Source organism: Gymnogyps californianus, chromosome 29, assembly GCF_018139145.2.
Source record: "Gymnogyps californianus isolate 813 chromosome 29, ASM1813914v2, whole genome shotgun sequence".
Taxonomy (NCBI): Eukaryota; Metazoa; Chordata; class Aves; order Accipitriformes; family Cathartidae; genus Gymnogyps; species Gymnogyps californianus.
In genome coordinates this window covers 177,752-190,699 of record NC_059499.1, presented here as the reverse complement: position 1 = coordinate 190,699, position 12,948 = coordinate 177,752, and the positions used below count along the sequence as shown (strand labels likewise).

General features: G+C 42.7%; 1 protein-coding gene across 2 annotated transcripts; it reads right to left on the bottom strand.

The window, feature by feature from the left end:
* Positions 1–6,083: 6,083 nt before the first annotated feature.
* Positions 6,084–12,881, bottom strand: RIT1 (Ras like without CAAX 1). 2 transcript variants are annotated; one of them, XM_050912428.1, is made up of 5 exons: positions 12,780–12,881; positions 12,162–12,218; positions 11,122–11,195; positions 10,441–10,632; positions 6,084–8,790 (listed from the first exon to the last, which is right to left on the bottom strand). In XM_050912428.1, exons 1-5 carry the CDS (start codon positions 12,877–12,879, stop codon positions 8,560–8,562), a joined length of 654 nt encoding a protein of 217 aa, XP_050768385.1. In that variant the 5' UTR covers positions 12,880–12,881; the 3' UTR covers positions 6,084–8,559. The 2 variants fall into 2 exon arrangements, with proteins under 2 accessions (XP_050768385.1, XP_050768386.1); XM_050912429.1 differs by lacking the exon at positions 12,780–12,881 and adding an exon at positions 12,488–12,543.
* Between the last annotated feature and the right edge of the window lie 67 nt (positions 12,882–12,948).

Sequence of the window (12,948 nt, the reverse complement as noted above, 5' to 3'; positions counted from 1 at the left end):
TCCCATCACCAGGTTCACCAGTGACATTCTCAGCTATTTTAGTAATACTGAGGAAGGCGTGACTGAAGCACTCAAGAAGTTTAATTAGCTTGACCTGACGCCTGCTCTGATGATTCACGTCCACCGTATCGCTCAACAGTGGCAGTCAGACAAGGTGCTGAACACAAAAATATCAGAAGCCGCTGAGATCATGCAGGTCGCGATCCACATGACTTGTGCACGCATTCAAATTCAATGCCCAATGACTCAAGACACGGTGGTTTATTTAACACCTATGCTTACCGTTAATTGCGTTGTTCTCTGCACTGCGATTGATCGCAGTGTTTAACCACTTGCGGTTATTTATCACGGTAATAACCGCAGTTATTAGAGCAGTTGGCTAAAACTGCTCAGCCAAAGTGTACAGTCTACTTGTTGTGCAAGATGTGAAAGAAAATCTCTCTTCATCCTTCTCTGCTTGGCTTCTGCATCTAATACTGCATGCCTTTAACAAACGTCCCGTTTCAGGTTCTTACACCATTCAGCTGAAACAGAAACAAAAGAATTTGCATAAGAAAAAGGAGGGGGGGGGGGGGGAAGGAAACAGAATGGGTTTGACAAACCATGAAAAGAGAAATGGTTTTGTGGAGAGCATGGAAGCTCAGCTCTGACTCTCTTCCCACCTTCCCTGCGTCCGGGTGCTGGTGCCATTTAAACCAGGAGGACTTTGCGCTGCTTTCAGCACAACTGGGCCTCTCCTCCTCCCACAGCTTCTGCCTCACCTAATTCCCGTAGAGGCGAGGCGTGTTGCCACGGCAATGCGATTCGCTTTTGATGGCAGACGCTGGGTCAGGGCCCTTTCGGTATTTCCTTTGAGCAGGCAGAATCAGGAATAGCTCCGTCTCCTTTCCGAGCCCCAAACAGGCGGGATTGCGCTTGGCGGGAAGAAGCTGCCATCAGACAGCTCCCTCTGAGGGGCTTCAGGGCGCCCTTATTTCACCCTCATTAAAATGCAACAGCTGGATCTCGAGCATTCAAGGAGCCATTCCACCACGTCAGAAAGATCACAGGGCCCCAACGTTAACACCGTTATTGTCAAAACTTGAAAAGTCTTCTCCAATAACTATTTCAAGCCCAGCTAGTCCCTCTCGGAGCCCACAGCACTGGAAAGCCACCGTGCCTGGACACCACAGGTCTGTAACACGGCGCCTGCCTGGACGTCCGTAAGTGCTGTGTCTGAACTCCTGGTTTTACTTCTGCGCTACAGAAAGTGTGTGATTCTTGGGGAGATAACTTTCTCTATTGGGCCAAACGGGACAGGAAAGGAAAAACACACCAAGATATAAGTAGAACATAAGGAAGTGGCAAAAAAGGCAACGCCAAGAAAAAAAAAACACCACACCAAAAAAGCCCACAAAAAAAGCACCACAAAAGAACCCAAACCCCCCATAACGACTCTCCTCTTTACTATATTGCACAGCAGTTCTACCCTTCTTCCCAACAGGGAAGGGCCCATATAGACAATTTTTAGACTCTACATCAACACAGAACCTGTTGCATTGCATACATCAGTATACTAATTCATCTGGTCCTGAAATTAGTCATCTCAAAGGACTCAGTAGCCACCTAGGGACATCCCACCATCACTGGAGAAAAGCAGCCAGCTGTTGGGGGGGGGGGGGGAGTATCAGCAGCGTACCCCAAATAAATGAGAGCACGGGGAGCATGTCACCCCTCCCCACACTCCCGAAGCGGAGCTGGAGGGAGGCACAGGAATGCTGAGCGCGTTTGGTCTGAGAAGGGTAAGGTATGTTCTAAGTCACAGCGTACTCGGGACACACTAATTTCAGCTGGGACAGGGGAAGGGCTGGACCCATCCGCACCCAGAAAAGAATAAAAAACACAGGCAGAATTATGTGGGGAACATTCAGCTTACATAACCTTGACTTTTTAAAAATTTAAACAAGCAATGCAACTTATCACAGGGAGCTCACCACTTTGATTTATGGTCCCGAACAGAATGTTAATATACGGACATTAAAATTCAGGCTTCAGGTTACATCCGGAAAGGCAAAATGTAAAAGCTTGTCTGATTCCTTCCTGCTAATGAATGTAACAAGACAAACAGGATTTCAGCAAAGCAAAATTTAGCAAATACCAAGCGTCTCACAGTATTACACTGTTACAAGAATGAATTACAACACTGAGATCTATGTACTAAAATCTCCTTATAATTAAAAGAAATATGTATGTCATACCTTACGGATACATGTTCAGGTCTCTGAAAGGAACACCAGGAGTGTAGACAGGAGAAAAATCAGTGTGTTACCACCCATTACAGCACAAAGCCTGAGCTGATGCTCTCAATTTTTTTTTCTTACAATAATATGGCAGTGACAGGTCTGGTGAAAAAAAAAAATGTTTGGGAATGGTGGGGGAAAAAAAAAGTATAAAAGGATTGAACAGGAAAGGTGCCCTTACACAAGAGCTGCGCAGCCCAGACAGAAAAATCCAATGGTAAGCCTGTATAGAGTGTCATCTAATCATATGGGATGCTGTGAGACTGAATCAGTGTCTTGGCCATCACCAGCCTATAGAACTTTTTTTTTTTAATTGTTATTCCCGATATTCTCTGCAGAGAACATCTGTATTTCCAAATAACTCCAACATCATGGTCACACGATGACTCTAGAAGAGAACTATTCCACCTTTTCTTATCCGGTCTTCAAAGTGCTGGACTCTATCATTTGTAACACAGAAGAGGAAAACAAAACAAAAAAACCAACAGAAAACCAAAACCAAAAAGCAAACAAGATAAAAAGATTAAAGCAAATTCATCCAAGGGTTCTTTGAGATCTCTAAAGAAAGCATTTGTTAGAATGACCCTTTCCCTCCCAGTTAGTGAGGATGAGTTCTTCCACCGCAGGCCGCCCCACGGGTGAGCTGTCAGAGCCCCGACTCCAGGCAGAGGCTTTTTGTGCCCCTTCTGTCAACGCACAGACTCACTGGAAGAAACGACCTCAGCCTATGCCACGTGAGACGTTCCAGTTTCGCTCGTTTGCTGTGGCAAAGCGCAAACTGGAAGATAGCTGCCTTGCACTGGAGAACAAAGGACAGCTCAGGAGCGTTCATCTGAAGTCTTGGAACTTTACTTGCAACCAGATTTATACAGGTGTAAACCAGACAGCCCATCAGCACGCTGCCCGTGACCCAGATACTTGACTTAATCACCTGGTTTCTATGTAGTATTTTGTTTCACCCCTCCAGTCTTGTGACAGAAGTGTTGCTGCTTTAATTCAGCAGGAATTTTGGCAGGTGGTTTTTTTTTTTTCAGTTCTCAGTCACATGTAATTAACCTCCACGTATCTGAAATTTTACCAGTTTTGCACTTTTGTAAACAACTTTTTGTTATCTCAGCAAAAGACTGACCTTTATTAACAGCAAGGAGGCCTCATAGTTCTGCATTCCTGTACTAAAATCACGCAAAGTAAATCTGTATCAGCACCACAGAATATAAGAAAGATTTTCTTAGTACACTCGAAGCGGACAGTAAAGAGCACGATTTGCTCTACTACACGCACACGCCGAGTATGACAGCATTAGACCCTTCTTAGCCGAGATTTCTTCGTTCCTGGTGATGGGTACACTGTTTGTGGGCAGATCTTGGTAATTACAACCTTAAATGCCTTTGAGCCTGGCCTCAGGGAAATGAAATACTGAAAAGCGCTCTCCCCCCACACATTTGACACCCATGTGAACTCTCAGAGACCCAGGCAACCAGTATGCAATGGCACCCACTTCTTCGATCCGGAAGGTAGTTTTTATTTAAAGTCTCCATTACGGTAAGCTTTTATATAAAAACCCCACTCCTGTAACTAGATGATAGATAAATGGCACTTAACAATCATGTCGGAGAAAGAATTGGAAGAATGCAGTGGTAGGAATTTTTTCATTCCACAGATTTGTTCGTGTCCTTTAAGTAAGCGGTCACCACTGGAACAGCTGAAACAGCTTCTACATTTCTAGGGAGAAGCCTAAAAACTAAGCTCTTAGTCATCTGCTTCTAACCAGATAATTAGAGGTTTTCCCCTAATTCATCTCTGGATCTTACCACAGCACCTACATACTTACAAATTTTTAGTATGAATGTCTGCAAAGTAATTTGTTCCGGTCTACATTTGAAAGCCACGTAGCCAAAAAAGATGCTTTGGTCTAAATTATGTTTCCTGTATTTATGGAGAACACAACAGAGATGTAGCAAAATCACTGAAGAACTGCTACCTGTCACTGACTACACTTTAACACTGCGGATAAACACTTTAACTACTTTGGATAAACTGGCCCAATCCATAGTAAATAACACGAGCAACAGCACGATCAATGACAGCACAGCATTAGGAAAAGGTAGTTGTGTTTCAGATCTTTACTCAGTATTTATTGAAGGATTAAGTAGGTAGGGGGTGAAATAGCTGGTGAACGGTATTTGGGTATTTTGTATCTCACCTGCGACTCTTAAGCAAATCTGTCCTGGAATAGGAAGGATAAACTCTGAAAAAGGATAAAAACCAAAAGAAGCACAAGCAAGGTGACACTGTTCACAGCAGAGTTTCTGGGAAGCCCTAAGAGAACACACGGCAAGAGTCAGTGTTGTTCAATATATTCTTAACTAGTCTGCGAAATGGAGCGAGCCGTGATGTGTCATGGCTTTCGAGGTATTAAAAGCTAGCTGGACCTGGAATATTTCCTATTAGGCTTAGAAAGGAGCTATACTATTAAATGAGTGGATGAAAACTGCACACAGGATGAAAACGCACACAGGAAGAAAATAACGCTACCAAAGCTATCGCTATTATATTACTTACTACTACTTAGAAAATATCCTGAAGTCATTTGATGTCGCTAAAAACATCTTGCAGGTCTACCGAGTTTTCATTGATTTCTAGTTTTTCAAAGCTTCTTGGATAAAGAGCAGCTTCCAAAGCGTCCTTCAAACTCACTCCTAATCATCAGCTAGGTGGTGATGGACAAAGATATTCTGTTAAGTGAAGGACAATAAAGGAAGGACCACAACATCTGCATGCCACTTACGTGATTCACGGCTGTCGACCAGACGATGTGTTGAACAAAAATACGTAAGAGTTAACCTTCTAGGAATCTTGCATTTAGTCCAAAATTACAGTCCAAGAGGCTTTCTCACGAAAGCAGAAGCGGGTAAGGCTCATCAGGCTATCAACCAGGGGAAGATCTATCTGCCAACTCATCTGTGTAGACAGCAAAACAGCTACAGTTGTAAACCCGATTCGGGACCTTACGGCCACAACCACTACAACTGAAGCACGTCTCTCCAGACTAGAAAAACGCATACCTGAGTTACTGCCGCGAACGAGACGATTCTTACAAGACACGGCTACAAGAGATGGTGGTCGGGGAAGTTGCCTCGAAACGCCTGCTGAATGCCCTACGAGACATTGATGCTGCATGCAGAAGCTGAAACATTCTGCGCCTCTACCACTAGATTGTCATTCACATGATCCGACGACGAGAGATCGTCTCTAACCCAACCCAAGTGACGACAGCAGCCTTTCCTTAGTCATAAAGCGACGGTTATATTGCAAATTTGGCTACAGTATAAATACCTTAAGGGAAGAAAACCCAACAAGTATACCAAAGCCCCAAAGGAGTCTAAGCCCAGCTGCTTTCTACTAGTACAAAATAATAGAATGCAAACAACCAGCGCACAGAGAAACCGAGGCAGTGGCAAATGCAGAGGGAACACTTTGGCCGGTGCCCCAATACCCAAGTATCTGGGCAAAGATGTAGACACTTCCCTCGCGCAGCTGCTATTGCCCCACTCATAACTAAAACTCGGAAAGTCAACGCACCTTACACGTACCATACAAAGGTAAAGTCATACAGCTGCAAAATGTCCAGATCGTATTTAAAGGATTTAGCACCAGACTCGCATCACAGATTTTTTACGCTTTGCACCACTTAAACGTAACCTACCAACACCTTTTTTTTTTGAGCAAGATAAGCATTTTCCAAAATACTTTACAAACACACCATGAGCTTTCCTTCTTCAGCCCTCTCAGGCTGAACGGCCTTCTACCCATCACGCTAGACACCACAGATTAAAACATCAAATGCAAATGTTTGTATTAAAAATTATATATTGTGTCAAATAAAACAATAATTCCGTGTACAAATTTATACATGACAAAAATAAAACTCTTTTTGAATAACACTGTGTAAAAAAAGTGCTTGCTGCTGTTCTGATGTAATAATTCTATAAGCAACAGGCTCACAAAAGGCATTAGTAAACACTTCAGTTGCACTGAAGGAATCATGTAAGGCACAGACATCAGTTACTTAAAGGTGAAAACAGTCCCATACCGCTTTCAGTACTGCTGACAGGTTACCTTTACGTATTATCTGGAAACTTTGAACATAGGAAGCTGACTAATATTTTATGTTAACTTACTGTATCAAGGAAAAGCACAGGGAAAACGTGTCATCACCATCAGGCCCCTGTTCAGCATTTCCAGAAGGCTGGTCTGAAGTAATTTTTACGATGACAGAATCAGCAACTGCTTTTAGAGCAACTTCTTAGCTGCTGCCCCCTCCTTCTCAAATTTTCTGCTGGATGGTTGTCCCACGATTTTTAGCTGAGTTATAGACAGCATTTAATCCAACAGTGAGTGATTAGGAGGACTTTCAGTCCTAAACCAGGAATTACTGAAAAGATGCACACAACCGCTCACACAGTTAACGTAAGAGAGGTCTTAAATTCTAACCAATCTGAATTATTCTCAGCCTTTTTTAAACAACATACGTCTGATTATTACCAGTGTAGCGTAACACTGGAGCACTGGAAGGAAGTGAGAAACAGAAACCAATTTAAATGTTTAGCTCAGCCACAAACAAAATAAAAAGTGTAACCCCCCTCCAAATTTCTCGTTATAAGTTTTTTTAAATCTTACACAAAGAAAAAAAGCTTAAGTTTATTTGCTATCCTCACTTCTTGTACTAATCCTTTTACACATGAATTTTCAGTTTTGACTGCGCTATCACATGCAGCACACTGACAGTACAGATCTGATTTTTGATCAGTAAGGTTAACATAGTTACTGACACAGATGATCGAAGAATAGAAGCTATACTACACTTAGTCTACTAAGCTCTTTCACTCTTAAACTGAAAGATTCTAGGCACTTAGTTCTCTGAGAAACTTGTTTTAACCACGTCTGAGTTACCTAACTATGATTTGTTCTGTTACTAAAAAACACCAGACATCTGTCTCTGCTGCATTTAAATTCTATAACCGATGTATACGTAAATCAGCTCGGAAGCAGAGAATATCTCTACGTACAGAGGGTCTGCCTCAGCAGCGCTTTCTTCACCAAATCATTCTTTACGGAGCATAAGAAAACCTGTACCTGCGCTGCCTGGACCGCCTGCATACGTAAGGTCAGGGATGTGAGTATCTGTCAGGACTGTCACTGTGCCCAGCTAACTGCTTCCTTCCACTGCACCGGCAATTCCATATTGGAAGAATCTTACCAGTATTAGGGATATTAATTCTAGGCCCAGCTACCTCCTTATCAGTCATTTTCTCTACAAAGTAGTTATCATAGAATAACGTGAAATGACTATGTTAGAGACTTCTACTTAACAAAGATACTGGCTCCTTTAAGACAGGAACATAAAACTGAATGTAAATAAATAAGCCAGCGCACCATTACAGCTATGATTTTTAACAAGTCAGAAAATTCAAAGCTGTGATCTCTACAGCATCATTACATGACACATGCTATGGCAACACAGTAAATGCTATATACGGTAGGAAAATGCTACATATTCATGCACTGTTGCCAAGTTATAGCTGCCATAGGAACCATAATTTGCTTTTTCTGACTTGTTTAGAATCCCACCTACAACACTGCTGATTAACTGACAATTTAGATAAACTTGTACAAGTATTCCACATTACTTTTGCTGGAAAAAAATCTATTCAATGAGAACACAAGAACTCTAGCACAACTCCGTTCAATGACATCTATACGCAGCCAAGGCTGCTAGTCATGACATACACTTTGTAAACTACTGTTCAGCACGACCTCGACAAGCTGCCTCTCGTGATGCAGGTTACTGTTCCGGAGAGCAGCAAAATTTTCTTGTGCAAACAACTAGGAAAAAAATTAATTAAGTTAGGTTGGGTAGAACTTCAGCAATATTTTACACAATTCAGCTTCCAGTACGCAGTGACCGAAGACAAACATTCAAAAGTGCAGGGACATAAACCTATCAGCATTTGTAACCAACGACATACAAGCAACATTTGCCAGATCCAGTAAAAAAATGACAACAAACAGAAGTACAACTGTTACTGTGTCTTAAGTTAAATATCCAAAATTAAGGGAATACCATTCTAAACAAAAATAATTGGTAAAAGTTACACATTCCCTCATAAAAGTCCCATCAGGTTTAAAACATGCTGTCAAAATGTTGTCACTAAACTGCTTTGGTTACAAATGGCTGTTCACAGGTTTTGTTTTTTTTTTGCAGAGGAATTCTCTCTGTTCAAGTGACTGAATCCTTCTTCCTTCTAAACGGTGACTTCAGTCTTTTCCACACGCTGCTTTTAGGTTTTGATTTTTTTTCCATTGCCATTACTGCTTCTTTTTCTTTCCTGCGGATTTCTCGCACAAGAGCATGAAATACATCATCAATATAGTAACGGTATGCAGCTGAAGTTTCAAAAAAAGGGCAGTTGAATTCTCGTGCTAAAGCACAGCCTTCTTCTTTGGAGACCTGAAAAAAAGTTCACACTTGTCAAGAAAGCCAAAACCAGAAAGTTTATTTCTTTACCATTTCTTGTTCTGCTTGCTCTGTAACCGTGCATGCACCCTCCCACTTCCAGAACAGCTCATTTCCACTGATCTCTAAATCTTTCTCTACATATCTGTTTTTCTTTCTCTTTCACTCATCGCTTCCCTAGCAATGCAATCATCTGCAAGAGACTCTCTGGACATTCACGAACCAACAAAGTCCTCTGAAAGAATATTCTTTTCCGGGAGCTTAATCTAGAAGTTGCCTAACATGATGTCGTGGTTTAACCCCAGCCGGCAACTCAGCACCACGCAACCGCTCGCTCACTCCCCCCACCCAGTGGGATGGGGGAGAGAATCTCGTGGGTTGAGATAAAGACAGTTTAATAGGACAGAAAAGAAGGAAAAATAATAATAATAATAAAGTGACAATAATACTACTAAAAGAATTAGACTATACAAAACAAGTGATGTACAATGCAATTGCTCACCACTCGCCAACCGATGCCCGGTTAGTTCCTGAGCAGCGATCCGCCCCTCCCGGCCAACTCCCCCCAGTTCATATACTGGGCATGATGTCACATGGTCTGGAATATCCCTTTGGCCAGTTGGGGTCAGCTGTCCTGGCTGTGTCCCCTCCCAACTTCTTGTGCCCCTCCAGCCTTCTTGCTGGCTGGGCGTGAGAAGCTGAACGATCCTTGACTTAGTATAAACACTACTTAGCAACAACTAAAACCATCAGTGTGTTACCAACATTATTTTCCTACTAAATTCAAAACATAACACTATACCAGCTACTAGGAAGAAAATTAACTCCATCCCAGCCGAAACCAGGACACGTGAGCAGTCCTCAGCCCTAACACAAGCATTTGTCAGCTTGGTAAGCTAAGACTATTTCCTTCTCTTGGTCAAAATCTATTATGTTTGCCAAACTACTTCCCAGAACCAAGCAAAACCTTTCCAAAAAAACCCCCCCAAAACAAAAAAAAACCCAGTCTTGCCGAGGCCGTAGAAAAGCAACACCCACTCCTCATCCTATACTTTACATCTCTTAGCATGGGTGTTTTACCGTAGCTACCATAATCTTCCTGCTACAATGCACACTGAAAATTCATCTAATTCCAGGTACACAAACAGCACCTCTGGAACTTGTTTTCCAAAGTATGTTTCCTTCAAGTGAAGCTCTGCTTCAAACTGTTTTCCCACAGATGGTAGTTACTGTTTTCTCAAGCTGAAAGCAATTTTCCTTTCTGTCCATTCTTATCCAAGTTCTCCATTATTATGCATCCATTCTTATCACACTTACATCTGCAATTTGTACTAGTATCTGCAAGTGGTTTACAGAACGCTAAATCTCTATTAACAGCATCTCCTTTCAGGAATTAAAAAAAAAAACAAAAGAAAAGCCCAAGAGCAGCTGAAACCCAAAGCATCAACTTGAAGACTTATTTTTGTGATTGCTATATGCATTTGGTTATCTAACACGTTCTGGGTTAAACAAGTACTTCTCTACTGTTCAACTTATTATATAGCAAACGTGCAAAAAACAATTAAGAAAGGGAGTATAACCTCCTGTAGTACTGCATTTCACAACAGAAATAGCTTGTAATTGTGGGCCTCTTGTGCCATTTACCTGCCGCAGCTGTGTCAGATCAGATTTATTTCCCACCAGGACCACGGGAGTGTCATCAGTGCGTCGAACACGATAGATTAGCTGTTTGAACTCACGCACTTCATGGAAACTGCGCCGGTCTGTGATTGAATAACAGATGATAAATCCCTCGCCAGCCCTCATGTACTGGTCTCTCATGGCCGTAAACTCTGCCTAGAAACAGACAATTACATTTCAATTGCACAAATACAATGACTTTCTAATTTGCTCAGAATGGGAAACACAATATGCATTCCAAAAACAGCTGCATAGGAACTCGGTAAAGAAGCTGGTCATCTATCTTCTCGTCCCATTACATATAGGACAAGATATTACGTATGTTTGGGATTAACGCCAAGTTTCCCTCGCTACAGAAATCATATCAACATGTCATTTATCAGCCAATACGTATTGCTTGTTGATCATGAACAGCAAGATGCAACAGAGAAAGCAATGCATGAAATCAGAGCGCTGGCTGAGCTGCCTAAATATACATAGTATGATACAGATGCTATAAGCAACATGATGCTTAGAAGAAGTAAGAGAGCTTAAAAAACAATTTGGAGGAAAAGAGAGGCATGCTTTTACAGGATTTCTATCTCTGCACCTGACTATTACAGACTTCTTAACATCCTCCCAATTCACTTCTTATTCCTCACATACCTGTCCTGCTGTGTCCAAGATATCCAGATTGGCAGGTTCATCATCAATGCGTATTCGTATTTTATAAGCATCCTCTGTGAATTCACGACACATCAGAAAGAACAAGATTGGAATACAACTGCAATACTCATTAGTCATCAATTCACAAAGAGAATGTTACACTAGAAGAACCTAATCTGGTAATATTACCATACTACATTAGTCTGATCTTCGTTTAACAACAAATTAAATTTTTAATTGTTCTGGTGTGATTTAGTATCCTCCCAACTGTTTGCTAAAAACATGCTATTGTTCATACTATTTCTGACAGACATGTGACCACATCCTATAAATTCATTTTGGACACCTTGGTGGAACGGACAGAGTAAGAGCATTACATTTTTCTCAAAGACGGAAAATACCTGTGATTCAAGAGAAGAATTGGCCATCACCAACTGCCATTTTCTTAAAAGACAATAAATATTCTGTCCCTGTACGTCAGCACTCCCATACTACAATAGTCCACTTTCAACAAGAAGCTGGCTGGTTTTCCCACTTTTCCTTCGATAATGTAACTGTTGGTTAAGGTTTCTCTCAGAGATGCTGCGAAAGTTATGCAGCAATATAGTAAGTTGTTAAGCACTTTCATCCCTCCCAATTTCTAAAACACAGAGCACAATTTGGCCTGACAAATTAATAGCAGAGAGCTGATCTACAGCATTGAGACTAGATTTTTTGAATAGACAACTAATAATCACTTATCAGCAGTTTTTCATCCTTGTCTGCCAACATACAAACAAATATAGATAGTGCATGGCCTGAATATACGTGATAGGAAAACCATTAAAGATTTAAAACTCAGGATACATATCCCAGTCCTCACAGCACTCTCAGAACTCTTAATACCTTTAGATGAGTAATCTAAGGGACTTGGGTCCTCAATTTACAGCCAAATTTATAGCTTTCTTTAAATTGAGTACTTTAAAGCAATGGACTCCACAACAGCTTAACCTGCTAACAGCGGCAGTGAACAGCAAAGAGAAAAGAGAGATTTTTCTTACCAATTGTGGGATCATGATCCTCTGGAAACCGGTGACTGATGAACTGCATGGTCATGGCTGGAAACAAAAATCAGAGACAATTACACAAGTCTCGGTAAGCATCTGCCGCTTCAGCATTCAGTTCACAACATGCTTGAGCACATTATTTCACTAACAGCTAAAACATAAAACCATGCTCGGTGCAAGACTTGAAAGAAACACGGCAGATGAAATAGGTTAAATAACTCAGAAACAGAGAACTACGCCCTTGTCCTCAACAAAGCACTCCGTTACGAGTTTCAGAAACAAAGCTGGACACAGCCAAAACGCGGAAGACGATGACACACCGCACTCCCCAGACACCCGGGGCGGGGGGGGATATTGCCCAAAACCGGGCTGTTTTGTTCAAGAAACATGTCATCTCGCGGCTGCCGAGCCCAGCCGAGCCCTCCGGCGCTCCCGCCACCCGCGCTACCCGCGGAGTCCCCCGGGCCGCTGGGCGCAGCTGAGAGGAAAGCGGCGGCCCCGCCCGCGGCAGAGGAGAGGCTCTGCAGTGCCGCCCCGCACCGGCCGCCCCCCGCGGTTCCCCCTCCGGCGGCGGATCGGTCCCGCGGTCCCGTCCGGAGGAGCCGTACGCACCGCTCTTGCCGACGCCACCGGCGCCCAGCATCACTAGCTTGTACTCGCGGGACTGCCCCGGAGCGCCGCCGCCGCCGCCCGGGCGGGCTCCAGAATCCATCTCCTCGGCGCCGAAGAAGCCGCCGCCGCTGAAGAGGAGAGAACAGCGTGAGCACCGGCCAGCCCCTCG

Coding starts and splice junctions, on each gene's coding strand:
- RIT1 (XM_050912428.1), bottom strand. CDS start 12,879: ATGGATTCTGGAGCCCGCCCGGGCGGCGGCGGCGGCGCTCCGGGGCAG. Junction 12,219..12,779: donor CGGTGGCGTCGGCAAGAGCG/GTGCGTACGGCT, acceptor TTTTGTTTCCAG/CCATGACCATGCAGTTCATC. Junction 8,791..10,440: donor ATCTGACACAGCTGCGGCAG/GTAAATGGCACA, acceptor ACTTTTTTTCAG/GTCTCCAAAGAAGAAGGCTG.